This window comes from Schistocerca nitens, chromosome 2 (genome assembly GCF_023898315.1).
Source record: "Schistocerca nitens isolate TAMUIC-IGC-003100 chromosome 2, iqSchNite1.1, whole genome shotgun sequence".
Classification (NCBI taxonomy): domain Eukaryota; kingdom Metazoa; phylum Arthropoda; class Insecta; order Orthoptera; family Acrididae; genus Schistocerca; species Schistocerca nitens.
Window position 1 is genome coordinate 450,993,027 of NC_064615.1, and position 26,965 is coordinate 451,019,991.

At 43.2% G+C, this 26,965-nt stretch overlaps 1 protein-coding gene across 1 annotated transcript in view; it reads right to left on the reverse strand.

The window, feature by feature from the left end:
* Positions 1-26,965, reverse strand: part of LOC126236323 (T-cell activation inhibitor, mitochondrial-like) — a 356,623-nt gene that overhangs the window by 5,717 nt on the left and 323,941 nt on the right. The window contains exons 8-9 of the mRNA XM_049945539.1: positions 22,106-22,249; positions 10,830-10,961 (exon numbers count right to left, since the gene is read on the reverse strand). Of these exons, the coding sequence (XP_049801496.1) occupies positions 10,830-10,961; positions 22,106-22,249 (276 nt within the window). The remainder of the gene's footprint in view (positions 1-10,829; positions 10,962-22,105; positions 22,250-26,965) is intronic.

A 26,965-nucleotide genomic window follows, 5' to 3' on the forward strand; every position in this document is an offset into this window, starting at 1 on the left:
GACAAACACAAGTGCAGTGGATGTTCCCCTTCACTAGGAGTTTCAGTTCCTCCGTATGTATCCTGAACCGACTAATATGGTAACCTTTTATCAGTAGGTTTTTGTTTTACTCTGTCTCTCACTGGGTGGGGACCCTGCAACATTTGGAGGCTTAGTCTAAGGGCTAGATGGTGGTCCCAGACAGACTTCATATTCCATTGTCTCTGAAGCTGAATCATTGGAATAATCAGAGAGAATGACATCTATATAGTCTGACAATGTATTAATTGTCTTCTTCTGTGGTCCACACTTTCCGTCAGGTTTAGTTGCCGAAGGAGATTTGGAGGAACAGATGTCGCAGTGATAGGTGGCAGTAGTGCCTGTTTACTGGGGTCAGCCTTTCAGGCAAGAGTGCCTTTTATGATGTTCTGGAGGGAACTAAAGGTACTGTAACAACAGACAATTGCAACTGCACTTATAAACATTAGTACTTGTGCTACCAATGAGAACTTCTGTTTGTGTTGAGGTATCAGCTTTCTGAACAGATTTGTCTGATAACTGAAACAAACAAAGTTGAGAAAGCTTGTGGTTGTATTGCAGTACAGATCCTTTTAGCCTCACAGTACGGAACACACTTCATAGTTTTCAGCTCCTGTACCTTCTGTTCTTTAAGGTACATACTGCAGTCACTACAATAGACAACTGATGCCTTCGTGGACAGCCTTATGACATATGCCACAAGTGGCTTCTCCCTTACACACTACAGTGGCGTGCCCAAAGTGCAGGGATTTAAAAAAGTGTATTGGACTGGGTACATTATGCCTCATGAATAGGAGAATGAAACCTACCTTGATAAGTTCTGGAAATGAAGCACTACTGAATGTAAGAACAAAGGAGTCCAATTTCCCTTTTCATGATGTTTTTCACATCAGTTATACCTACATATACATCTACATCCATACTCCGCAAGCCACCTGATGGTGTGTGGCAGAGGGTACCTTGAGTACCTCTATCGGTTCTCCCTTCTATTCCAGTCACATATTCTTCATGGAAAGAAAGATTTTCGGTGTGCCTCTGTGTGGGCTCTAATCTATCTTATTTTGTCCTCATGGTCTCTTCGCAAGATATACGCAGGAGGGAGCAATATACTGCTTGACTCCTCGGTGAAAGTATGTTCTTGAAACTTCAACAAAAGCCCATACCGAGCTACAGAGCGTCTCTCTTGCAGAGTCTTCCACTGGAGTTTATCTATCATCTCCGTAACACTTTCACGATTACTAAATGATCCTGTAACGAAGCACACTGCTCTCCGTTGGATCTTCTCTATCTATTCTAGCAACCCTATCTGGTACAGATCCCACACCGGTGAGCAGTATTCAAGCAGTGGGCAAACAAGTGTATTGTAACCTACTTCCTTTGTTTTCAGACTGCATTTCCTTAGGATTCTTCTGAATCTCAGTCTGGCATCTGCTTTAGCGACAATCAACTTTATATGGTCATTCCATTTTAAATCACTCCTAATGCCTACTCCCATGTAATTTCCAGTTGCTGACCTGCTATATTGTAGCTAAATGATAAAGGATCTTCCTTTCTATGTATTTGCAGCACATTACACTTCTCTACATTGAGATTCAATTGCTATTCCCTGCACCATGTGTCAGTTCGTTGCAGATCCTCCTGCATTTCAGTACAATTTTCCATTGTTACAACCTCTCAATATACTACAGCATTATCTGCAAAAAGCCTCAGTGAACTTCAGATGTTATCCACAAGGTCATCAGTCCTACGACATTCCCCTGTGGCACACCTGAAATCACTCTTACTTCGTAAGACTTCTCTCCATTGAGAATGACATGCTGCATTCTGTTATCTAGGAACTCTTCAATCCAATCACACAATTCGTCTGATAGTCCATATGCTCTTACTTTGTTCATTTAATGACTGGGGGGAACTGTACCGAATGCCTTGCGGAAGTCAAGAAACACGGCATCTACCTGGGAACCCGTGTCTATGGCCCTCTGAGTCTCATGGACGAATAACGCGAGCTGGGTTTCACAAGATCGTCTTTTTTGAAACCCATGCTGATTCCTACAGAGTAGATTTCTAGTATCCAGAAAAGTCATTATACTCTAACATTATAGGTGTTCCAAAATTCTACAACTGATTGACATTAGAGATTTAGGTCTATAGTCCTGCATGTCTGTTTGACATCCCTTCTTGAAAATGGGGATGACCTGTGCCCTTTTCCAATCTCTTGGAACGCTATGCTCTTCTAGAGACCTACGGTACACCGCTGCAAGAAGGGGGGGTCAAGTTCCTTCGCGTACTCTTTGTAAAATTGAACTGGTATCCCATCAGGTCCAGGGGCCTTTCCTCTTTTGAGCAATTTTAATTGTTTTTCTATCCCTCTTTCATCTATTTCGATATCTACCATTTTGTCATCTGTGCGACAATCTAGAGAAAGAACTACAATGCAGTCTTCCTCTGTGAAACAGCTTTGGAAAAAGATATTTAGTATCTCAACCTTTAGTCTGTCATCCTCTGTTTCAGTACCATTTTGGTCACAGAGTGTCTAGACATTTTGTTTTGATCCACCTACCATTTTGACATAAGACCAAAATTTCTTAGGATTTTCTGCCAAGTCAGTACATAGAACTTTACTTTCGAATTCACTGAATGCCTCTCACATAGCCCTCCTCACACTACATTTCGCTTTGTGTAATTTTTGTTTGTCTGCAAGGCTTTGGCTATGTTTATGTTTGCTGTTAAGTTCCCTTTGCTTCCATAGCAGTTTTCTAACCCGGTTGTTGTACCACGGTGGCTCTTTTCCATCTCTTACAATCTTGCTTGGCAAATGCTCATCTAATGCATATTGTATGATGGTTTTGAACTTTGTCCACTGATCCTCAACACTACCTGTACTCGAGATAAAACTTTTGCGTTGAGCCGTCAAGCGGGTCTGTTTGTCACCAGAAGGTCTAATATGTTATCACCATGAGTCGGTTCTCTGTTTAACTGCTCAAGGTAGTTTTCAGATAATGCACTTTAAAAAAGCACTTCAGCCCACTCATCCTTCAGTTTTTCCTTGTGAATATTGATAATATCCCTGCATGACACAACACACTTGCTATAGTCCAAGGTGTTGTACTGTTCTGTTTGTGTGGTGATACCATGAAAAGCAGCAACATACGATCATGACAATGCATGTCTCGGTTTTGGCACCATTGTTGTTGTGACTCTACTTTGCATAAACTGTACCTAGCTCAAGTGGAAAACTGCAATCTTAGAAAACATCATTCAAGTTATTAAGCAGCCAATGAACCATGTGGTTTACATTGAATTAAAGTAGGGAGAGCAGGGAATATTGTTTTTTATGACAACTCATGAAACACATGTTAATATTCTCTTGTCCAAAAATGTAAATTAGCCACAAACCAGTGACTGGATTTTTCAAATGGGGTAGGAGTATTGCACCATGACTTGGGGGGCAGGGGGGGAGGGGGGGGTGATGAACGTTTCCTATGCCAATCAGCAGAATGGCATTGTAGAGAGATAAGTGTTCATTAATCTGATGACCTGTTGCTATGGGAAAAAAGCACATATTCAGGAAGCAAGCACACTCATTCAGGACACTGACAAAGAGGAAGACACCAGCCAGTGTCTCTGAAATCCCAATCTGAAACATCTTACAGGTACTGCACAGCTTCCAAAAGAGCTGAGTAGAAGGAAAACTGGAGCATATGAAGTCGCTATTGCCCAACAGTAGCACCCGGCTTGTACAGCCTGCTATGGTTACTGGAGCATGGAGCAGTCAACCTGGCACCATCGCACAGTCGAGTTACTCACTGGATCACTACTTTCTGCTGACTGCCACCTTGTTGGTTGGCCATGGGTTTGAGCCTGGGCCACCTAGCTGTCCAGCTGTGCTGTCCCTATCCACTGGCCAATGTGGGCCTACACTGTTGCTGTGCAGCACCCAGAACAAGCTCATGGTACACTCTTCAGCCATGCCAGAAGATGTGGGTTAACATTGCCTAATCCAAAGCGTTGCATGCTGTTGCAACGGGAGCAGCCAGATAGCCTGGGGTGTTTCCTTCCACTCATCGCCAACAATGCCAAATCTGTGGTTGCACTGGCACAAGCACAAGCAGCCCCCAGGACACATCACCATCCTAATGGGTTACCACTGTCGCTGATTAACTCCAGTGACTGAGGCTGACTGTGTTACCAAGGGCACCAGCCTCCTCTCAAGCTAAAAGTCCATCTTTGTAATTGTCATAAATAAAGAAGTGTACTAATGAGGGATGTTTTACTGACCACCACCACTGCACCCATGTCCCATCACAGGAAAACCACTCCATCCTGACTTTCCAACAGCCCAATTCACCCATCATCCTTTCAGGTCACATCGTGACCTCAATATAATCTTAGCAATAGCAAATTACATACTGCCAGACATTAAGATCATATGTCAATTAAATTAATGAAAACTGACAATTTCCAGGAAAGTGGCTGAAAGTCATTGCAAACAAAATAACTGAAATAAACTTATATAAAAAATTACTTTCCAGTTGAACATTTGAGAACTTGTCATTCTTTAGGGGTTGCCTTGCCTTTGTTTCATTAAGTTAAAGTTTTGAATAGACAATTCCTTCACTGACTGGAAAAAATGAAGGAGGTGAAACCTTAAGCTTTAGAAAGTCTAACTTCAAATTGCTAATGTTAAATTTCCATAGATTGTAATACAATGAGATGTCTTAATTAAAGGCAATTAATGTAAACTACAGCTAGTTCATTTATTTATACATTCAGTCACCAAAGTACAAAGATCTCATCAGAGGACGACCTTGAGGCATTTGGTATGAGTCAGAGTAGACACTAACAAAAAACTTGCAATAAATAGAAACAGCTATTGTCAATCAAATAAATTCATGTTTAACAACTGCCATCTCCCAACACTGCGACGCATCATCTCGAGCAATTACATACTAAAATTCAGCTCTTTTTTCTGTTCTGTCTCTTAGCATCTCAAACTCACCACATACCGGTACATAACCAAATAAAATTTCATATTTTTGTGATGATGACATTGATTTTTAATAGATGAAAGACAATCTCCAAAGTATTAAAACAATACCACAAACTTGTCAGGATATAGCCCCCTCAAAAATTAAAAGCAAAATGGTTACTAAGAATTAGCAGAAGATACTTATGAACACTCAGAGGGATGACCTCTTTTTTTGTCCTTTTCTTATGAGGTGCTCTGAAAGTCAATGTGAAGAAAATCAAGCAAGCGTGTATACTAACTTGACTCTCGAGTATCTAAATGATGTGCAATACAAATTACCCTTGGTGTTCCCCAGTCCCCTGTATCTTGGAGATGTACTGGGAACCAAGGCAACCTTACTGCATTCCAAGACCCTTAGCTAATAGTGATGGGTTGCAAACCCACAATTTAAGGTGTTAGAAAGTGTTAGGTGTCCCAGTACCTGATAATGAGCCCCAATCTGCCTAGGTATTCAGCTGTACAAAACAAGGTTTTTTTCCCTGGCCATACCTTCTCCAGGAAAGTGGAAGGTAAAGGAGGAGGACTAAGAACTCCTGCACAAGGTCTCCACCTCCAACACATCATTTGTTTGCACAGACCATCCATTGTTTGCACAGCTCATCTGGTCCCTGTCCACCTGTCTCTACACACTGTCCTGTTCCCATCCCATTCAGCTCCCCTGCCCTCACACCAGACTTATACTGACACTGGTGCATTTCTTCTACACATTTCCTCATCCACATTTTCCTTTCCTTACCTCCTTAGTTCTGGATCCTTCCTTTTTGCCCTGCACTACTTTTTTAGTGATTTTCCTAGACGTTTCCTGCACTACCATAAGCTTCATGTTCTGCATCAACAGAAATTATCCAAAACCTTTCCTCTGCTGTCCTTCCTTCTACCCACACCACCCCTCTACCATGTTCTAACCTGCTCTCCCCTCTCCCTTTCCTACAAGCAAAGACTTCTTAGAAAAGACCCCACAGTGAGATGGACCCTCCTGTAATGAGAACAAGATGGGTCCTACAGATTCTGGAGTCTGAGTGACCTCTCTGTCCTTCTTTCCCACACTATCCCTCTCTCCTCCCCAAATAAGGAACTAATAGTGCCAAAAGTTAGGATAATGTCATCATTTTACTTTTTTGTACTAACAGTACTAAACATTCTACCTTCTGAAAATAAATGCTGAGCAGTAATTCTGACCTATATTTATCACTTTTTCTTAATATAATTCTATCTTTACGGAAGTCACAGTGGATTGTTATTGCTAAATTGTGAGTTTTGTGCTGCAGTGACTTTTATTACAGGACTGCAATCTCGTCTTCCTTCAAATTAATACTAGAGGTGGTGTTTATTTTTTACTGAAGATAGAATTTGATGTAAATACATGAAACACCAAGTACATTGCAGTACATCTGTGTTATCATATTCCATCCAAATGTTCTAAAGCTGACAGGATAGCTCAGACAACGTAATAAAAACCTAGTGAAACATTTCACAGTCTAGTACATTATGTGTGAGACTTGACTGAGATTTTCATATCTTCTGGTGAATGGGCTGTTTTGTTCAATAGTTTGGTCAGCAATCAACCATTACACGCATACTGTAGCAAGAGGCTGCTTATTCTATTACTGACTACTTGAAAGATGTTGTAACAAACTGCTGACTATCAGAAACTATTTTGGTTTACAAATTTTGACTGAAGCAGTTCTGGATTTCTCTTATTTTGCTACTTGTATACTACTTGACTCTTCAGGAAACCATATACGCACCATGTAAATATTCTGTATGAAGCACTAATGTTGTTCAGTATGCGTGGATATCAGGATAGAATGATAAATCAAAAATGTTTACATAACATTCACCCAAGTGCAGAATATATTTACATTTATATCTGAAAACAAAGATGATGTGACTTACCAAATGAAAGTCCTGGCAGGTCGACAGACACACAAACAAACACAAACATACACACAAAATTCAAGCTTTCGCAACAAACTGTTGCCTCATCAGGAAAGAGGGAAGGAGAGGGAAAGACGAAAGGATGTGGGTTATAAGGGAGAGGGTAAGGAGTCATTCCAATCCCGGGAGCGGAAAGACTTACCTTAGGGGGAAAAAAGGACAGGTATACACTCGCGCACACACACACATATCCATCCGCACATACACAGACACAAGCAGACATTTGTAAAGGCAAAGAGTTTGGGCAGAGATGTCAGTCGAGGCGGGAGTACAGAGGCAAAGATGTTGTTGAAAGACAGGTGTAGTAAGAGCGGCGGCAACTTGAAATTAGCGGAGGTTGAGGCCTGGTGGATAACGGGAAGAGAGGATATATTGAAGAGCAAGTTCCCATCTCCCGAGTTCGGATAGGTTGGTGTTAGTGGGAAGTATCCAGATAACCCGGACGGTGTAACACTGTGCCAAGATGTGCTGGCCGTGCACCAAGGCATGTTTAGCCACAGGGTGATCCTCATTACCAACAAACACTGTCTGCCTGTGTCCATTCATGCGAATGGACAGTTTGTTGCTGGTCATTCCCACACAGAATGCGTCACAGTGTAGGCAGGTCAGTTGGTAGATCACGTGGGTGCTTTCACACGTGGCTCTGCCTTTGATCGTGTACACCTTCCGGGTTACAGGACTGGAGTAGGTGGTGGTGGGAGGGTGTATGGGACAGGTTTTACACTGGGGGCGGTTACAAGGGTAGGAGCCAGAGGGTAGGGAAGGTGGTTTGGGGATTTCATAGGGATGAACTAAGAGGTTACGAAGGTTAGGTGGACGGCGGAAAGACACTCTTGGTGGAGTGGGGAGGATTTCATGAAGGATGGATCTCATTTCAGGGCAGGATTTGAGGAAGTCGTATCCCTGCTGGAGGGCCACATTCAGAATCTGATCGAGTCCCGGAAAGTATCCTGTCACAAGTGGCGCACTTTTGTGGTTCTTCTGTGGGAGGTTCTGGGTTTGAGAGGATGAGGAAGTGGCTCTGGTTATTTGTTTCTCTACCAGGTCGGGAGGGTAGTTGCAGGATGCGAAAGCTGTTGTCAGGTTGTTGGTGTAATGCTTCAGGGATTCCGGACTGGAGCAGATTCGTTTGCCACGAAGACCTAGGCTGTAGGGAAGGGTCCGTTTGATGTGAAATGGGTGGCAGCTGTCGTAATGGAGGTACTGTTGCTTGTTGGTGGGTTTGATGTGGACGGACGTGTGAAGCTGGCCATTGGACAGGTGGAGGTCAACATCAAGGATAGTGGCATGGGATTTGGAGCAGGACCACGTGAATCTGATGGAACCAAAGGAGTTGAGGTTGGAGAGGAAATTCTGGAGTTGTTCTTCACTGTGAGTCCAGATCATGAAGATGTCATCAATAAATCTGTACCAAACTTTGGGTTGGCAGGCCTGGGTAACCAAGAAGGCTTCCTCTAAGCGACCCATGAATAGGTTGGCGTACGAAGGGGCGGCCAGGATGATTGGGTTTGTGAATTTTAGGAAGAAGGTAGAAGGTAGGGGTGCAGGGTGTCGGTGGGGTCAGGAGGTTGATGGAGTCAGGTGAAAGGTTTTGTAGGGGGCCCCATTGTAGCTGGTTACCAAGCCCCCACAGAACGTATCTCTGCCTACGTAGATCAAAACCTTCAACCCATTATGTGCAGTCTCCCATCCTTCATCAAAGACACCAACCACTTTCTCGAACGCCTGGAATCCTTAGCCAATCCGTTACCCCCAGAAACCATCCTTGTAATCATTGATGCCACTTCCTTATACACAAATATCCCACACGTCCAGGGCCTCGCTGGGATGGAGCACTTCCTTTCACACCGATCACCTGCCACCCTACCTAAAACCTCTTTCCTCATTACCTTAGCCAGCTTCATCCTGACCCACAACTTCTTCACTTTTGAAGGCCAGACATACCAACAATTAAAGGGGACAGCCATGGGTACTAGGATGGCCCCTTCGTACGCCAACCTATTCATGGGTTGCTTAGAGGAAGCCTTCTTGGTTACCCAGGCCTGCCAACCCAAAGTTTGGTACAGATTTATTGATGACATCTTCATGATCTGGACTCACAGTGAAGAACAACTCCAGAATTTCCTCTCCAACCTCAACTCCTTTGGTTCCATCAGATTCACGTGGTCCTACTCCAAATCCCATGCCACTTTCCTTGATGTTGACCTCCACCTGTCCAATGGCCAACTTCACACGTCCGTCCACATCAAACCCACCAACAAGCAACAGTACCTCCATTACGACAGCTGCCACCCATTCCACATCAAACGGTCCCTTCCCTACAGCCTAGGTCTTCATGGCAAACGAATCTGCTCCAGTCCGGAATCCCTGAAGCATTACACCAACAACCTGACAACAGCTTTCGCATCCTGCAACTACCCTCCCGACCTGGTAGAGAAACAAATAACCAGAGCCACTTCCTCATCCTCTCAAACCCAGAACCTCCCACAGAAGAACCACAAAAGTGCACCACTTGTGACAGGATACTTTCCGGGACTGGATCAGATTCTGAATGTGGCCCTCCAGCAGGGATACGACTTCCTCAAATCCTGCCCTGAAATGAGATCCATCCTTCATGAAATCCTCCCCACTCCACCAAGAGTGTCTTTCCGCCGTCCACCTAACCTTCGTAACCTCTTAGTTCATCCCTATGAAATCCCCAAACCACCTTCCCTACCCTCTGGCTCCTACCCTTGTAACTGCCCCCGGTGTAAAACCTGTCCCATGCACCCTCCCACCACTACCTACTCCAGTCCTGTAACCCGGAAGGTGTACACGATCAAAGGCAGAGCCACGTGTGAAAGCACCCACGTGATCTACCAACTGACCTGCCTACACTGTGACGCATTCTGTGTGGGAATGACCAGCAACAAACTGTCCATTCGCATGAATGGACACAGGCAGACAGTGTTTGTTGGTAATGAGGATCACCCTGTGGCTAAACACGCCTTGGTGCACGGCCAGCACATCTTGGCACAGTGTTACACCGTCCGGGTTATCTGGATACTTCCCACTAACACCAACCTATCCGAACTCAGGAGATGGGAACTTGCTCTTCAATATATCCTCTCTTCCCGTTATCCACCAGGCCTCAATCTCCGCTAATTTCAAGTTGCCGCCACTCACACCTCACCCGTCATTCAACAACATCTTTGCCTCTGCACTTCTGCCTCGACTGACATCTCTGCCCAAACTCTTTGTCTTTAAATGTGTCTGCTTGTGTCTGTATATGTGTGGATGGATATGTGTGTGTGTGCGAGTGTATACCCATCCTTTTTTTCCCCCTAAGGTAAGTCTTTCCGCTCCCGGGATTGGAATGACTCCTTACCCTCTCCCTTAAAACCCACATCCTTTCGTCTTTCCCTCTCCTTCCCTCTTTCCTGATGAGGCAACAGTTTGTTGCGAAAGCTTGAATTTTGTGTGTATGTTTGTGTTTGTTTGTGTGTCTGTCGACCTGCCAGGACTTTCATTTGGTAAGTCACATCATCTTTGTTTTTAGATATATTTTTCCTACGTGGAATGTTTCCCTCTACTATAACCATATATTTACATTTTATTTACAAAATATAAACCTTGTGATCTGCAAATGATTCCATATTTTCAGTTTTGATAAGACATAAATATTCTTGATCCTTAAGATATTTAATTTGAGAGACCTTATCATGTAATCTTTCTGCATATGAAATAAAATGGAATACAGGAGAATGTATCTTTAACTATAAAATTTCTGAACTCAGAAAAAAATTCAGTTTAGTGGCCAAAGTGAAACAAATGAGGAGAGCTAAATGTAAATGAAATTACTTACTGTTGGTAGCAGACAAGGAGTTGTTCAGCTTTTTCCATGTTTCCGTCTATAAAATTGACAACAAGAAAACCAGGGCATGATGCAGGAACTATGAACTGCCCAGTAGGAGACAGCATCAATGGGCCTGCTTCCCTGGGTGATAAATAGGAACAACTATTACACCATCATCATCATCATCATCATCATCCCTACGATCAATCTGTTTATAATAAAAACTGAAATGCACACAAAAACACAATTCACACACATGAAGACATTAGTTTCATACACTAATTTTGGAAATTACACATGACTAAAATGCTCAAAAGCTTGTACAGAAATTATTCAAACAGGTAAAAGTGTTTACTTTGACATATAACAGTATCATTATATACACAGGGCCACAAAAGTGATAAATGACAACATAGAATCAGTGCAGTATCAGAGGGGTAACACAGGTAGATGTCGTCGCCCCACATTTTTTTCTGATGACTAAACTGTGCCCTTACTATTTTGTATGGAGAGCAACCAGTGAAGTCAACTCAGCATTGGTAAATGTAATAAAAGAAGTACAATGAACATGAGGCATGTGGCTGTCTGGCATACACTGTGCTAATATACATATAACCCCTTTAACCATCCTACTGGTAATATTTTTTTCTCTCACTTAGTACCTCTGGGGTCAAATAGACCTCTAGTAATTTATACCAGGTATATTCATAATACTTTAAAGAACTAGCATCAAAATGTATATTACAATTTTCAGTGTAACATTAAGGATTCTATTTTCACACATACTATATTCAAGAAACAAAAATAAATTTAAATTGTGGTCATATTGGCCCCTAGTCATACTCATCATTAAAGACATAAAATAAATTATAATGTGTTGTAAATATGAAACTGAAAAAAGTATAATTGGACACAACTGATTCAGAGAGAGAATGCCATGTATTTAGAAAAAAAAATAGCTTTGAAAACAAGGGGTATATGATTTTATAATGTGCTTATAGGTTCATATTGACCACAGTGGTACCAGGTAGGTGTACAACAGCTGATCCAAGAAACCCTAACAATGAGCACAAAAATAAGTAGGGAACAATATTTTCGCTGCTGGAAGTTTTTTGTATAACAGCTGTTAATTATAACATTCATCATTCTATTTTCGCAAATGTTACATTCAAGAAACAAACAAACAATTTAAGCTGGGGTCATACTAACCTTCATGGTACTCAATGCAAAAACCATGAATAAACTTTAATTTGTTGTAAACATAAAAATGAATGAAACATCGCTGGGTACAAGTGACTCCTAGGGACAAAGTCATATATTTTGAAAACAATACTTTGGAAAACAAGGGAGATACATATATTGTCAGTGTGCTTTTGGAGTCATATTCACCCCCATGATAATGAGGATTAAACAAGCATAGTTTGGTTTCTGAAGTGGCAGAAGTACAATACTGGCCATCACTGAGTTCACAATAGTGGTACCCGAAGCTCTTGACAGGTATATTCTTAGACGTGCACATGGCTTTTGACACCCTTGGCCATAAAATACTGTGAAACAAGCTAGAAGCACTAGATGCAAGAGAAATACTGAAAGAGTGCTTCCAGTCTTACTTGGAAAGCAGTGTGCAAAAAGTGGAAACAGTCCACATGTCTATTGATGATAAGTTTTTAAATAGTTGTCAGACAAGAAACACAAACATAGGTATTCCTCAGGAGAGTATATAGAGTCTGCTCCTATTCTTAATATATATGAATGACTTCCTACATAGTGCAAGGCTTGGAGAAAAATTCTCTTTGGTAGTGACAACAACATCATAGTCACTTATATAACACCAGGGCTCCTATTAGGGAAAGCAAAAGAAACCCTCTAGAATGTTTACTGTTGGGCATTAAATAATAGACTGAATGTTTAAAAAGTGAACAATATGTACTTCAATACAAAGAGGGAAAACAACTCCATCACATTAGGAATAGGTGAAAACACTATAGACTGTGTGACAAGCACAAAGTTTTTAGGTATGAATACTCTTAATCAATCAACATGGGATGAGCACAGAAGATAATGGCAAAAATAATGTCATCAGCATGTTATGTAATTAGCATTTTATCATCCATTTGTAAAAGCCAGTAACTCTTGGTGACATACAGTGTGTCCAGTGAAGGGGATCCTGATTTCAAGATTAGATATCTTAAAAACTAAGACTGATAGATGAGTGCAAAATGAGGCGTGTTTATTGTGAAATTCATACAGAAGTTTCCAAGTAGTTTGAAAAGCTGCTAACAGGTGGTACTGTATGCTGTGCACCTCATACAGTATCAGAACCCATAATTAAACTCATCCCCTGCAAACAGTCATTGCAATCATATCACAAGCTTTTCAAAATGTCGTCCACTCACATTAAGAGGTGATGCATATGAACAACGAAATTTACCACCACATACTGTAGTGTCTGTACATAAATAGATTCACAAGCCACACAGATCGCCAACTGAAGCATGTTCAGCAAGGTGAGCTGGTTCCAATAAACTGTGTCTTTCAATGTACCCCACAAAAAGTAGCCACAAGAAGTCGGATTGGGGGAAAATGGAGACAAATCCATCCCTGCACCACTAAATTTGCAGTAATCCATTACAACAACTTTATTCCCAAAGTATTCATCATGAAAGCAAAACACCTGTTTGGTGTGTTGTGGTCTGGCCCATCTTGCATGAACCACTTGTTGCAAGGTCGATCCTCTAAGGTTATTTGTGTGAGACTAACTGTCCAAAATTGCAACATAATGTTCACTGGTGATCATATGTCACATGGAAAAATGGCCAATAATGTCTCTTCTGCATACTGCAGCCAAAACAGTACCTTTGAGAGATTACAGCGGTTTTGCTACAAACAAATAGGGATCTTCAGAACCCCAAATTCACCAGTTTTGTTTATTCACAACTTCATTCAAGTGGAAGTGTGCTCCATCTGTGAACCAGACACAGCCAACATCAAATCCTTCATTACCAATTGTTTTGAGAATCTGGTTTGCCAAGTCACCCCACTGTCGCACAGCTCGTACAGGTATGGCCTTATGGCTTTGGATTTTGAATGGAAACATGGTAGTCTCTGTCTCAGTATTTTCTGCGCTCTGGAATGCTTCAAAGCAATTGGTGCTGCAATTCTTCAGATAGATTTCCTTGGATTTTGCTGAATAATTCCAGAAACCATATCGACATTTTCATAAGTAACTACAGTTTACCTGGGTCCTGCTAAATCATCAGCCACGCTACCTGTCCATTGGAATTTGACAATGAGTTTGCGAATGGTTGTCACATTGGGTCTTTTTGTAACACTAAATCATGTTTGAAAACTTTGCCTTGTTACTATAGGACTGTGTTCTAATGTGTGGTATTCCAGTGCCAAAAACACATTTTGTTCAATGGAATACACGATTTCAAGCTCTTTCTTTGGTACGCTAACCTCCTTTCATGTTTCGACAGTGGAACTGATCGTTCTGAGCTGCACCCCACTATTTATAGGAACTGTGCATTTTCATTACAGTGCCATCTTTTAACAGAGTTTCAAACTATTTCAAAACTTCTGTATCAAATTTTACAGCTTTCATGATATACATGCTGTTCTTGCATTCATCTCTCAATCTTAGTTTTCAAGATATTTAATTTTGAAATCAGAGACTCCTCTGCTGAACACCCTGTACTATTCTTACTATTCTTGGTTTTTTTTCTGGGCATTGAAGGCATGAAACATGGACACACATTTTTTAACTTCAGAAAGAGATCATCAGAATAATAACTAGAAGCAGTAATTGGGCTCACTGTAAGTCACTGGACACCCTTACTGCACCAAGTAAGCACATCTACCAATCTATGGTGCATATCAGAGGTAACACTGCTGAGTATTTCACTAACAGTTCTACACATAACAAGAAAAAAGGTAATATGGGGTTACCCTTACCAAGGAGAAACAAACAAAAAGTTCAAAACAGCATTTTCTATTTGGTAATAAAATTTTATCATAAATTTCCCATGGAAATGAAAGAAATTACTAAAATTCATCTTTTCAGAAAGGCAGCTAAAAAATTCCTCAAAACTAACCCATATTCTGCAGTAAAAGATTACCTGGAGTACTCAGAGTTGGGGGTAAAAATGACAGGGGTTAACTATAACACACTGTTGCATTTCCATATATGATAACGGTTTTTGCAAGAAAGTCATGTTTCAGGATCTACAGTGCATCATAATAATGCCTTGCTGACAGTTTCTTCAAGTGAGAGAGGAAGACAGGGAGTACAGTAAACATGGAGCATACATGTATTGGTTGTCCGAACAGGTTGTAGTCATCACAAGGGGCATAGCAACAGTTTCACGGTCCAGAAATTATCAATGGGTGTCCTTCATGTGTTTGGCAATAATGAGCAGAACTATATTTTTATGTTATTAGTCATCATAAGCTATTTGTGTGTAAAACAAAGAAAACTGTATAATAGCCCCAACCAAATGAGGTAGTGAAGCTCTAGGGTTCAAAATGGTTCAAATGGCTCTAAGCACTATGGGACTTAACATCCGAGGCCATCAGTCAGGCAGGATTCGAACCTGCGACCGTAGCAGTCGCGTGGCTCCAGACTGAAGCACCTAGAACCGCTCGACCATAGCGGCCGGCGCTCTTAGGGTACTGACCTAATATCTGGATCGGGTTCACTCTGTCCAGCCATTCAGATTTGGGTTTCCATGGTTTTCTTACATCACTTTGAGTTTATTCAATGGAGCCAGCGGATAACACAACTGCAACCATTCTACACTATTTATGACTGAGTGTCCATAGCTTTCTGGTACTAGTATGCATATTACTTATCAATAATCATGTAATATGTTCTGCTGTAAAATGCTATATTACTCCCATGAAAAAACATCAGAAATGGCTGTAGATTCATAACTACATAACGGGCTTCCTGATATAAACTCTTCTGACTAGGTATTCTGTTATTGCTATGAATACAAAATGAATGGCTAAAATAGTTTCTTTAGATAGTTGGTTAAACTGGTGAAAGTAGCCAGCAATGCACATGGGGTGCAAGCACAGTTCCCTAGTTGCAAAATTTTACCCAGCAACAATCCCAGTCTCTGGTTTGAAGCCAAGACATAGTTCTAAGCCAGATTCTCAAAATGATTTCCCTCAAGACGTATTCTGCAGTCAGCACTCCAATACTTTAGTGTGTGTGTTTTTTTTAGTTATGTCATTCATAATTGTCTGCCCCCGGTAGCTGAGGGGTCAGCGAGACAGAATGTCAATCCTAAGGGCTCGGGTTCGATTCCCGGCTGGGTCGGAGATTTTCCCAGGCACTCTTTCACTACAATTGGATGAGACACTGCATTTGATGCATATACTTTCAGAATTTCATGGTGAATCTGAGCACAGTTAAGACACTTTGCCCACAAGAACTGTACTGCTCCATGTACTTCAACTTTGGAGTTTGTTTCCTGTTCCTACACAATTTCGATCACACAGTGTGAAGCACCTGTTAGCCTCATCATAGCAGAACTGTGACTGCGGGAAACCTAGAAAATGTACCCTCTTTTGACAATACACCATGCTCTTGTGCAATGGTCTTCATGTTAAATGATGTGTAACTTACTTTCTGAAGTCCCTACATATTTCTCTAATTACTGTAGTGAGAAACATGCTACTGAGAAGAGATTAATCCCATTCAATAGCATACTTCAAAGAAGAAATCAATCCCCCCACAATAGTGATAAGTGATAAGATTTGTGTGCATCTGCATTCAGTTCTGATTATTGGGCATCACAACACTGGTGAATTTCACAAGGCAGGCAACACAAGAGTCAGAATAGTTCGAAACACATTATGCATGTCATGAGTAGATGGTTTGAAATTAAAATTGGCATCACTGATTAAGTTATATTCAGCTGCTACAATTAATGTAGAAATACACACATCAAAAAACATTTGGATTACCTTGGTTCCGAGAGTTCCAGAACATGTACAGAAAATGTGAATAGAGATCGACATAAACATCATTTCCGCCCTTTTTATTGCTCATGAAAACCACACATTGAATGTTGTACCACCGTACAAAGGTGGTGGTCCAGACTGCTGTACACATAGGTACCTCTAATACCCAGTAGCACACTCTCTTGCACTGATTAATGCCTGTATTCATCATGGCATACCACCCACAAGTTCATCAAGGCACTGTTGGTCCAAATTGTCCCTCTTCTCAATGGCTATTTGACGTAGGTCCCTCAGAGTGGTTGGTGGGTCACATCATCCATAAACAGCCCTTTTAAATCCATCCCAGGCATGTTCAATAGGGTTCATGTCTGGAGAACATACTGGCCACTCTAGTCAAGTCATGTCATTAACCTGAAGGAAGTCATTCACAAGACGTGCACGATGGGGGCACGAATTGTCATCCATGAAGGCGAATCCCTCGCCAATATGCTGCCAATATGGTTGCATTATTGGTCGAATGATGGCATTCACGTATTGTACAGCCATTACGACGCCTTACTAATGGTGTATGTCAGCCCCACATAATGCTACCCTAAAACAGCAGGGAACCTCCACCTTGCTGCACTCGCTGGACAGTGTCTCAGGCGTTCAGCCTGACTAGGTTGCCTCCAAACACATCTCTGAGGACTGTCTGGTTGAAGACATATACGACACTCATCGGTGAAGAGAACATGATGCCAGTCCTGAGCGGTCCATTCGGCATGTTGTTGGGCCCATCTCTACGCTGCATGGCTGCATGGCGTCATGGTTGTCTGTCTGCATCTCCTCCATGTCTGACCAACATCGCTTTGGTTCACTCCAAGACGCCTGGACACTTTCCTTGTTGAGAGCCCTTCCTGGCATAAAGTACAATGTGGACACAATCACACCGTAGTATTGACCATCTACACATTGTTGAGCTACAGACAACACAAGCCGTGTATCTCCTTCCTGGTGGAATAACTGGAATCGATCAGCTGTCAGACCCCTTCCGTCTAATAGGCACTGCTCATGCATGATTGATTACATCTTTGGGCAGGTTTAGTGACATCTCTGAACAGTCAAATGGACTGTGTCTGTGAGACAATATCCACACTCAACGTCTATCTTCAGGAGTTCTGGGAACCAGGATGATGCAAAACCTTTTTTGATGTGTGTATGTTCTAATAATTATACCTTGATAATTCTCATATGAGTATTCTGATAGTCTATAGGGGTCTTCAATACGCCCCACACAAAGCTTGGTGAGCCTCTAATCATTACGTTGTATTTTCTCTCTCTTAACTTACTGCTGACACTTTTTGCTTTTGTTGCTTAAGTGTCAACAGTTATTATATTGAAATTACAGTAATCAGATGATACTCTCATTGTTATGTGTGATTACTACAGATGGTATGACTGTTCTGCTTAAGGGTGACATAGTGTAGACATTGTTTTCAGTGTTTTGTGTTCATAATGTTCTGAAGACACCTATTTCTCCTTTCATGTTAGTAGATCTCCTGTATATATGGTTCCACAGGTGCCGCAAATTTCTTCATGAAAGTCGTCGTCCTGCAGAGGCCGTTTTTATTTTTTAAATAAACACTTTATTTCATGATTTCTCAGTATTAGCTATTTTTGCCCCTTGTGTATTTGCAAGCTACACAGATATGAAATCAGTCTGTAAAATGATAAAAAACAGCCATTGTTGCCAGGCCAGCGACAGCCCCACTAAATCCATTGTTTCACATTCAAAACATGATGGTTTGCTGGGAAGTAAAGCCTCTGAATTTTTTATGTGAAAGCTATTAAAGCTTTCTAATTAAAACAAAGGTTATTGACATTCTACATCTTTATTCTTCATGTCTATATATTTGCAGCCCTCTGCTGGTATACAGCTCCAAATTATAGTGTGTAACATGGTAGGGTATAATGTAACTATGAGAAACAGCATCCTGTAATTAGGTTCATCCACACAAGGAGCACACACTCCTTCGGTATAGCAATGCCAGACCCCATACAAGTGCTGCGACATCTGCAACAATCCAACACCTTGGGTAGCTACCATTGTTCATCATCCATACAGTCCTGACTTGACCCCATCTGATTTTCATCTGTTTCCATAATTTAAATGACTTCGCACTGATATAAGTGCTGCAACATCTGTAACAATCTAGTGCCTTGGGTTCCCTACCACTGATCTTCGTCCATACATTCTTGATTTGGCCTATCTGATTTTCATCTGTTTCCACAGTTTACTGAACACCTTCAAGGACTTCACATTGATAGTGATGAAGAAGTGCAAGCTAGGTGAAGTTGTGCCTTCATCAAAGATCTTCCCAATTCATGAAATACTGATCAATTTACCATGCACCTGATTAAAATCTAGAGAATCAATCTGGGTAAACAAAGGCCCAGAAAGCTATGATTTAAGAGAAGAACAGATAAATCCATGGACACCCTTCTGTGGACATAAGAAGTTAGGTAAAAGAGACCTGACCTTCCAGTAACTGGGAGTGAACCTACCAAGAAAAATATGAAGCTCCAACACTTGTGTCAGAACTGGCCACACCATGACAAAAGCAACACTACATGTATATGGAGAATAACCAGTGCAGACCAATGTGGCTTCAAAACACTGGAACAAATGCTGGGGCACATTTTACGTGACTGCTCAGAAAGAAAATTCATGGGTATCTGGGAAGAGATTGCCGACGCAACATCAGCAGTAATAAACTGGCTAGTGTCATTCCATATCCAGCTATGACGGAAAATGGTTATCTCAACCTCTTTTAGCTAATCCTGGTTCTCCAGCTTTCATTACGTACTTTCTCTGTGTCATATTATTTTGTCTGATTTTGTATCATTTTAACATATGTACTTGTGACCTATAATTCTGTAAGCCATATGTTAAAAAAAAATAATAACCCCTGTATGATATGCCACAACCTGCAAGAGTTGTGGTAGATACCAGTGTTGCAGAAACCGAGGTCATTCTTTACAGAGGCTAAGGGCCATAATCTTCTATGGTGACCGAAAAGCACATTTCACATCATGTTCCTGCAGAATACAACCAACTCTGTTCAAAATGCTACATGAGTAAAGCTGCAAGATCACAGACTTAAGTATCACCTCTTTATGTTCACCACTCACCCAATTCACAGTTGGTCAATACCACAACATATCTTATCTGTCTTGCACTAAACCCATTCTGGCAAAAGGTGAGTGAGATGGGCTAACTCAGCTGACAAACTTTCATGGTCTGATATGACGTGCCCCCTATGAACCAAAATACGAGTATGTAGTATCTCATCACGCTGAGCCAGGTGATGAGAACTATCAGTCTGTAGATACAAATCAGTGACAGTTGGCTTCATATAAGGCATGCAGGTTTCAGCATTGCTGGCTCCAGGGCACATTTCTCACAATCTTCCATAAAAAAAATTGGCAATTATAGGTGACAAAAGGCTCCCCATCCAAATCCATCTGTCTGATCATAGTAATGGGCACTGAATAACATATACGTGGATATTCTTGCATGTCAAAACAGCTTAGTTAATTCAAGAGCAAACTTAATCTGTACCCAGCTGTAACAAGTGAAACAGAGGAATGTGCATGCTGAGAGAGAGAGAGAGAGAGAGAGAGAGAGAGAGAGAGAGAGAGACCACATCAAAACTTACTAAAATATCAGACTCATTCAAGCACAATCTCTCTAACTGATATATGAAATCTGCCAAGTTCCTAATGCGGTGTACACACTGACTTACTAGAGGGTTTAACAGAGTAGCATGATTTTTTGCTACATGTATGTCAAAGCACCAACGTTACTGACAGTAGGCCTAAGCTGAATCCCTTCCTTGTGAATAAGAGTTATGGCTCTTGAGAGTCTGTTGTGATAAGGAACATTTCTTCAGGAGATTGTTTGTCTTCCTCTCAATCCTTTTTGTCGGATCAGCACTGACTCTGCGATAAGCTGGATCAGATAGTAAACACTCATCTACTGAACAAAATCCTGTTTGACTAACACAACTATAGCATTGCCATTGTCCCTAGGTAAGATAACAATTTCAGAGTCTTATTTTGCATAAGGCTAGGGTCTACCATATCCCATGCAGTTGTGATGTGTCATACACTGGTCAGAACACAGGACTGCGGAGAGCCAGCATACAGAGCATACGCACTACACACACTTACAATAGCTGAGCAAATCTGCTATTGCACAACATTGCCTTGGTAGTGGTCATCCTATGGAACACAACACAGAGATTCTTGCATACACTTGTAGCTATTTGGAGAGCGATATTAAGAAGATGTTGAGAACTGATTCTATAACAATATTATGAAAAGGAAAGTTGTTACTCACCATATAGCAGATATGCTGAGTCACAGATAGGCAGAACAGAAAGACTTTCACATTTTTGACAAAGGCCTTACTGGCTGGAAGCTTTTTTATGACAGACTTTTTGTTGTGCCTATCTGTGACTCAGTGTCTCTGCTATATGGTGAGTAGCAACTTCCCTTTTCATAATATTGCAACTGATTTTATAAATAGGGATAGAGTCTTTGTTTAAATCCCACTTGGAATCCTACTCTCTCCTTGGTCAAACAACAGAGAGGCAGTGTTAATGATGCTTGTTTACCCAGTGTTAACTGACACTCACTATTGATAACTGCTGATGTTCAGCATTTTTGGTTGTGTGGTTGGGTATGGTGTGTGTGTGTGTGTGTGTGTGTGTGTGTGTGTGTGTGTGTTGTTTTGCTGCATATGCCTTAGTATGGTTCTTTTTTGGCATGGCCCTCATCCTAGCACAGCACTCTCTTGTTGCACTTGTGCCTTGAAAATGATGAGATGATTACCTGTTGAAATATTGAGAGTTGTCGAAGACATAACCCAGCTGCGTTCCCATTACTTGTGTGGACCGCGACATAGCAACTCACCCTACAAATTTGCGTTCTTCTCCAGAGCATATTGTGTGTATACATACGTATGTACATACGTACATACACACACACACACACACACACACACACACACACACACGCGCGCAACTTACATCATGGTACTGCAACCCAACTGTATCTTATAATCCTTGTCACATCACTCCCCAACAGATCTAGCCAAGTACTGAATTTTGTAAAATTAATGTGTAGCATAAAGTTGTTACGTATAAATATAACAGACATACCTCATCTGGCCTACTTTCATTGTCATAGTATGGGGTTATGAGTGTGAAAGAAAAAAATAATTAAAATACATAAAAGATTAACAACTGTATTCTACAAACACAATCACTCACGTTTCTACAACTAATTCATAGTTTTCCAGTGTGTTGGGCCAGTGCCTAGGATAGCCAGTTCTTCCTCTGTAGTCACCAAGAGATGTCATAAGACGACGTAAATGGTTTTCATAGTGCTTTGCCATCACTTTTGGCTGAAATTTCCTGGGAAAATAAAAGTTAGATCTAGTAAAGAATTGAAAAGACAAAATAACTTCTCAACAAACAAAAAATTATGTCCAGAACATACAAATAATTACATTTCAAACTGGCAATACAATGAGGGTCTAATGTCTAATACACAAAACAGATTCCTTCTCTCTCTCTCTCTCTCTCTCTCTCTCTCTCTCTCTCTCTCTCTCTCTCATCTATCAATCTGTCAATCTATCTATACTATGAGGGTTGGAAATTAAATAGTGGCAACTATTTATTCACAACCATTACAAAAGAGTTAGTTGTTTTTACCTGTTACTGTCCTTCAAAGTAGTCACCAGTGTTGTGTAGAACCCGTTGCCAGTGATGTAGAAGGCTTAGTATACTGTTAGCAGAGCCTGTTCTGTTGACAGTGCAAATGGAGCAGTCTACTGCCTGTTGAATCTCTGGAACAGTTCTGAAGTGAATGCCACGAAGTGGTTCCTTCATCTTCAGAATCAAATCAAAGTTACTTAAGTCCGGGAAGTATGGTGGATGGTACAGTACTTCCCAGGCCCATCAATCAAACAGAGCAGCCACAGCTAGCACTGTATGCGCCTGCGCATTGTCATGCAAAATGATGGGTGGGTTGTGCAGAAAGTGTTGCGCTTCTTTCGCAAAGCTGGTCACAGGTGATGCTCCAAAAATGAAAAGTAATACTGTGCACTGATGGTCTGCTGTGGAGGAACGTAATGCGTTAGGATAACACCATCACAGTCGTACACGAGACTCACCGTAACTTTCACCATACTGCGGCTATGACGCACTTTTGACTTTTACGGTGACCCATAATGCTCTGCGAAAGAAGCGGTGACACTTTCTGCACAACCCTCCCATCATTTTGCACGACAATGCGCGAGCGCATACAGTGTAAGCTGTGGCTGCTTTGTTCGGTCGATGGGACTGGAAAGTACCGTACCATCCACCATACTGGTTTGTGGGATTAAAGGGACCAGACTGCTACGGTCATCGGTCCCTTTTTCCAAATCCTAAAAACACCCACAGAGAATAAAAACGATTAACAGAACAGAACACAGATGACACAGAACAAGAGAAACAGAGATAAAGACCAGGCAAAACGAATTAAATCACACAGAGTGTGACGGTGGTTGGCCGACCATAGGAACAAAAAAAAGGAAAAGCCAACCACCGAGAACACATTAAAAACCGAGTTTAAAACCGTAGGCCAAAAGCCAGAATGAACACAAAACAATAAAATAAAACACAAACACTCAGATTAAATGATAAAAACCCCCTGCCCGAATAAAACGTAATACTAAGCCAGCCATAGCAGGGTCATCAGATAAAAGGGCAGGGAGCGTGTCAAGCAGTGCGAACGTCTGCCTGAGCACAGCTAAAAACGGACACTCCAATAAAATGTGCACCACAGAGAAAATGGAGCCACAGCGACATAGAGGTGGGTCCTCACGGCGCAATAAGTGGCCGTGTGTCAGCCGAGTGTGCCCAATGCGCACCCGGCAGAGGACAACAGACTCCTGGCGGGAGAACCGAATGGGCGACCACCACACAGTCGTCGACGCCTTGATATGACGGAGTTTGTTGGGTACGGGCAGGTTGCGCCATTCAGTGTCCCATAAATCAAAAATTTTGCGGCATAATAGTGCCCGCAAATCAGTCGCCGGGAGGCCAATCTCCAGAGGTGGTTGACTGGTGGCCTCTTTCACCAGGCGGTCAACATTCTCATTCCCGGGGATCCCAACATGGCCTGGGGTCCAAACAAAGACCACAGAGCGGCCGCAACGGTCAAGAGTAGACAGGGACTCCTGGATAGACATCACCAGACGGGAACGAGGGAAACACTGGTCGAGAGCTCGTAAACTGCTCAGGGAGTCGCTACAGATAACGAAGGACTCACCTGAGCAGGAGCGGAGATACTCTAGGGCACAAAAGATGGTGACCAGCTCAGCAGTGTAAACGCTGCAGCCAGCCGCCAAGGAACGTTGTTCGGAATGGTCCCCTAGAGTGAGCGCATAACCGACACGACCAGCAACCATCGAACCGTCAGTGTAAACAATTCCAGAGCCCTGATACGTGGCCAGGATGGAATAAAAGCGGCGGCAAAAGGCCTCTGGAAGGACTGAGTCCTTCGGGCCCTGTGCCAAGTCGAGCCGAAGGTAAGGGCGAGGAACACACCACGGGGGTGTACGCAAAGTGGCCCGGAAAGGAGGTGGAACAGGGAAAAATCCAAGCCCGGAGAGAAGCTCCTTGACGCGCACGGCGATCGGACAACCCGACCGGGGCCGACGTTCTGGCAGATGGACGACTGACTGTGGGAACAGCACACGGTAATTTGGATGCCTGGGCAAGCTAAAAACATGGGCAGCATAAGCAGCCAGTAATTGTTGGCGTCGTAACCGCAGTGGAGGGACACCTGCCTCCACCAGTATGCTGTCCACAGGGCTGGTGCGGAAAGCACCAGTGGCAAGGCGTATCCCGCTGTGGAGAATTGGGTCAAGCACCCGCAACGCAGACGGGGATGCTGAACCATAAGCCAGGCACCCATAATCCAGACGGGACTGGATTAACGCCTGGTAGAGCCGTAACAGGGTAAGGCGGTTGGCGCCCCAGCGGGTGTGGCTCAAACATTGCAGAGCATTGAGATGCCGCCAACACGCCTGTTTGAGCTGCCGGATATGAGGCAGCCAAGTCAACCGGGCATCAAAAACCACCCCCAAAAACCTGTGTGATTCCACCACTGAAAGAAGTTCGCCGTTAAGAGAAAGCTGCGGCTCCGGGTGGACAGTACGTCGCCGGCAGAAATGCATAACGCAGGTCTTGGCTGCCAAAAACTGGAACCCATGAGCTACAGCCCAAGACTGCGCCTTGCGGATAGCGCCCTGTAGCTGACGTTCAACAGCTGCAATGCCAGTAGAGCTGTAGTAAAGGCAGAAGTCGTCAGCATACAGGGAAGCAGAGACTGAATTTCCCACGGCTGCAGCGAGCCCGTTAATGGCTATTAAAAACAGGCAGACACTTAAAACAGAACCCTGTGGCACACCGGTCTCCTGGATGTGGGAGGAACTATATGAGGCCGCGACTTGCACGCGGAAGGTACGATACGACAGAAAATTTCTGATAAAGATCGGCAGAGGGCCCCGAAGACCCCATCCATGAAGCGTAGAAAGGATGTGATGACGCCATGTCGTATCGTACGCCTTTCGCATGTCGAAAAAGACAGCGACCAGATGCTGACGGTGGGCAAAGGCAGTACGGATGGCCGACTCCAGACTCACCAGATAGTCGGCGGCGGAGCGGCCTTTACGGAACCCACCCTGAGACGGAGCCAGAAGGCCCCGAGACTCCAGTACCCAATTCAAGCGCCGGCTCACCATCCGTTCGAGAAGCTTGCAAAGAACGTTGGTGAGGCTAATGGGGCGGTAGCTGTCCACCTCCAAAGGGCTCTAGCCCGGTTTCAAAACGGGGATGACAATGCTGTCCCGCCATTGCGACGGAAACTCACCCTCGACCCAGAGACGGTTGTAAAGGTCGAGGAGGCGTCGCTTGCAGTCCACTGAAAGGTGTTTCAGCATCTGACAGTGGATGCGATCGGGCCTGGGAGCGGTATCAGGGCAAGCGGCAAGGGCACTGTGAAATTCCCACTCACTGAATGGAGCATTATAAGATTCAGAAGCGTGGGTGCAAAAAGAAAGGCTCGGACGTTCCATCCGCTCTTTAATGGAGTGGAAGGCCTGGGGGTAATTCGCAGAAGCGGAACTCATAGCAAAATGCTCTGCTAAGCGGTTTGCAATGACGTCGGAGTCAGTACAAACTGCTCCATTCAGTGAGAGCGCAGGGACGCTGGCAAGGGTCCGATAGCCGTAGACGCGTCGAATCTTGGCCCAGACTTGCGATGGAGTGACATGGAGGCCAATGGTGGACACATACTGCTCCCAGCACTCCTTCTTGCCTTGGCGGATAAGGAGGCTGGCCCGCGCACGGAGCCGTTTGAAGGCGATAAGGTGGTCTATGGAGGGATGTCGCTTGTGACGCTGGAGCACCCGCCGGCGATCTTTAATCGCTTCAGCGATCTCAGGCGACCACCAAGGCACAGCCCTCCGCCGAGGGGACCCAGAAGAACGGGGAATGGCAGATTCGGCGGCAGTAACGATGCCAGTGGTGACCGATTGAACCACCGCATCAATGTCATCAGTAGAGAGAGGCTCAATAGCGGCAGTGGAGGAGAACAAGTCCCAGTCAGCCTTATTCATAGCCCATCTGCTAGGGCGCCCAGAAGAGTGACGCTGTGGTAGTGACAGAAAGATCGGAAAGTGGTCACTACCACACAGGTCGTCATGCACACGCCATTGGACAGACGGTAAGAGGCGAGGACTACAGATTGAAAGGTCAATGGCAGAGTATGTGCCATGCGCCACACTGAAGTGTGTGAAGGCACCATCATTTAACAGCGAGAGATCGAGCTGCGACAATAAATACTCAACGATGGCGCCACGACCTGTTGCCACTGACGCACCCCACAGATGGTTATGGGCGTTGAAGTCGCCCAATAGCAAGAAAGGTGGCGGCAATTGGGCCACCAGTGCAGCCAGGACATGCTGCGAGACATCACCATCCGGTGGAAGGTAAAGACTGCAGACGGTAACAGCCTGTGGCGTCCACACCCGTACAGCGACAGCCTCTAAAGGTGTCTGGAGAGGGACAGACTCGCTG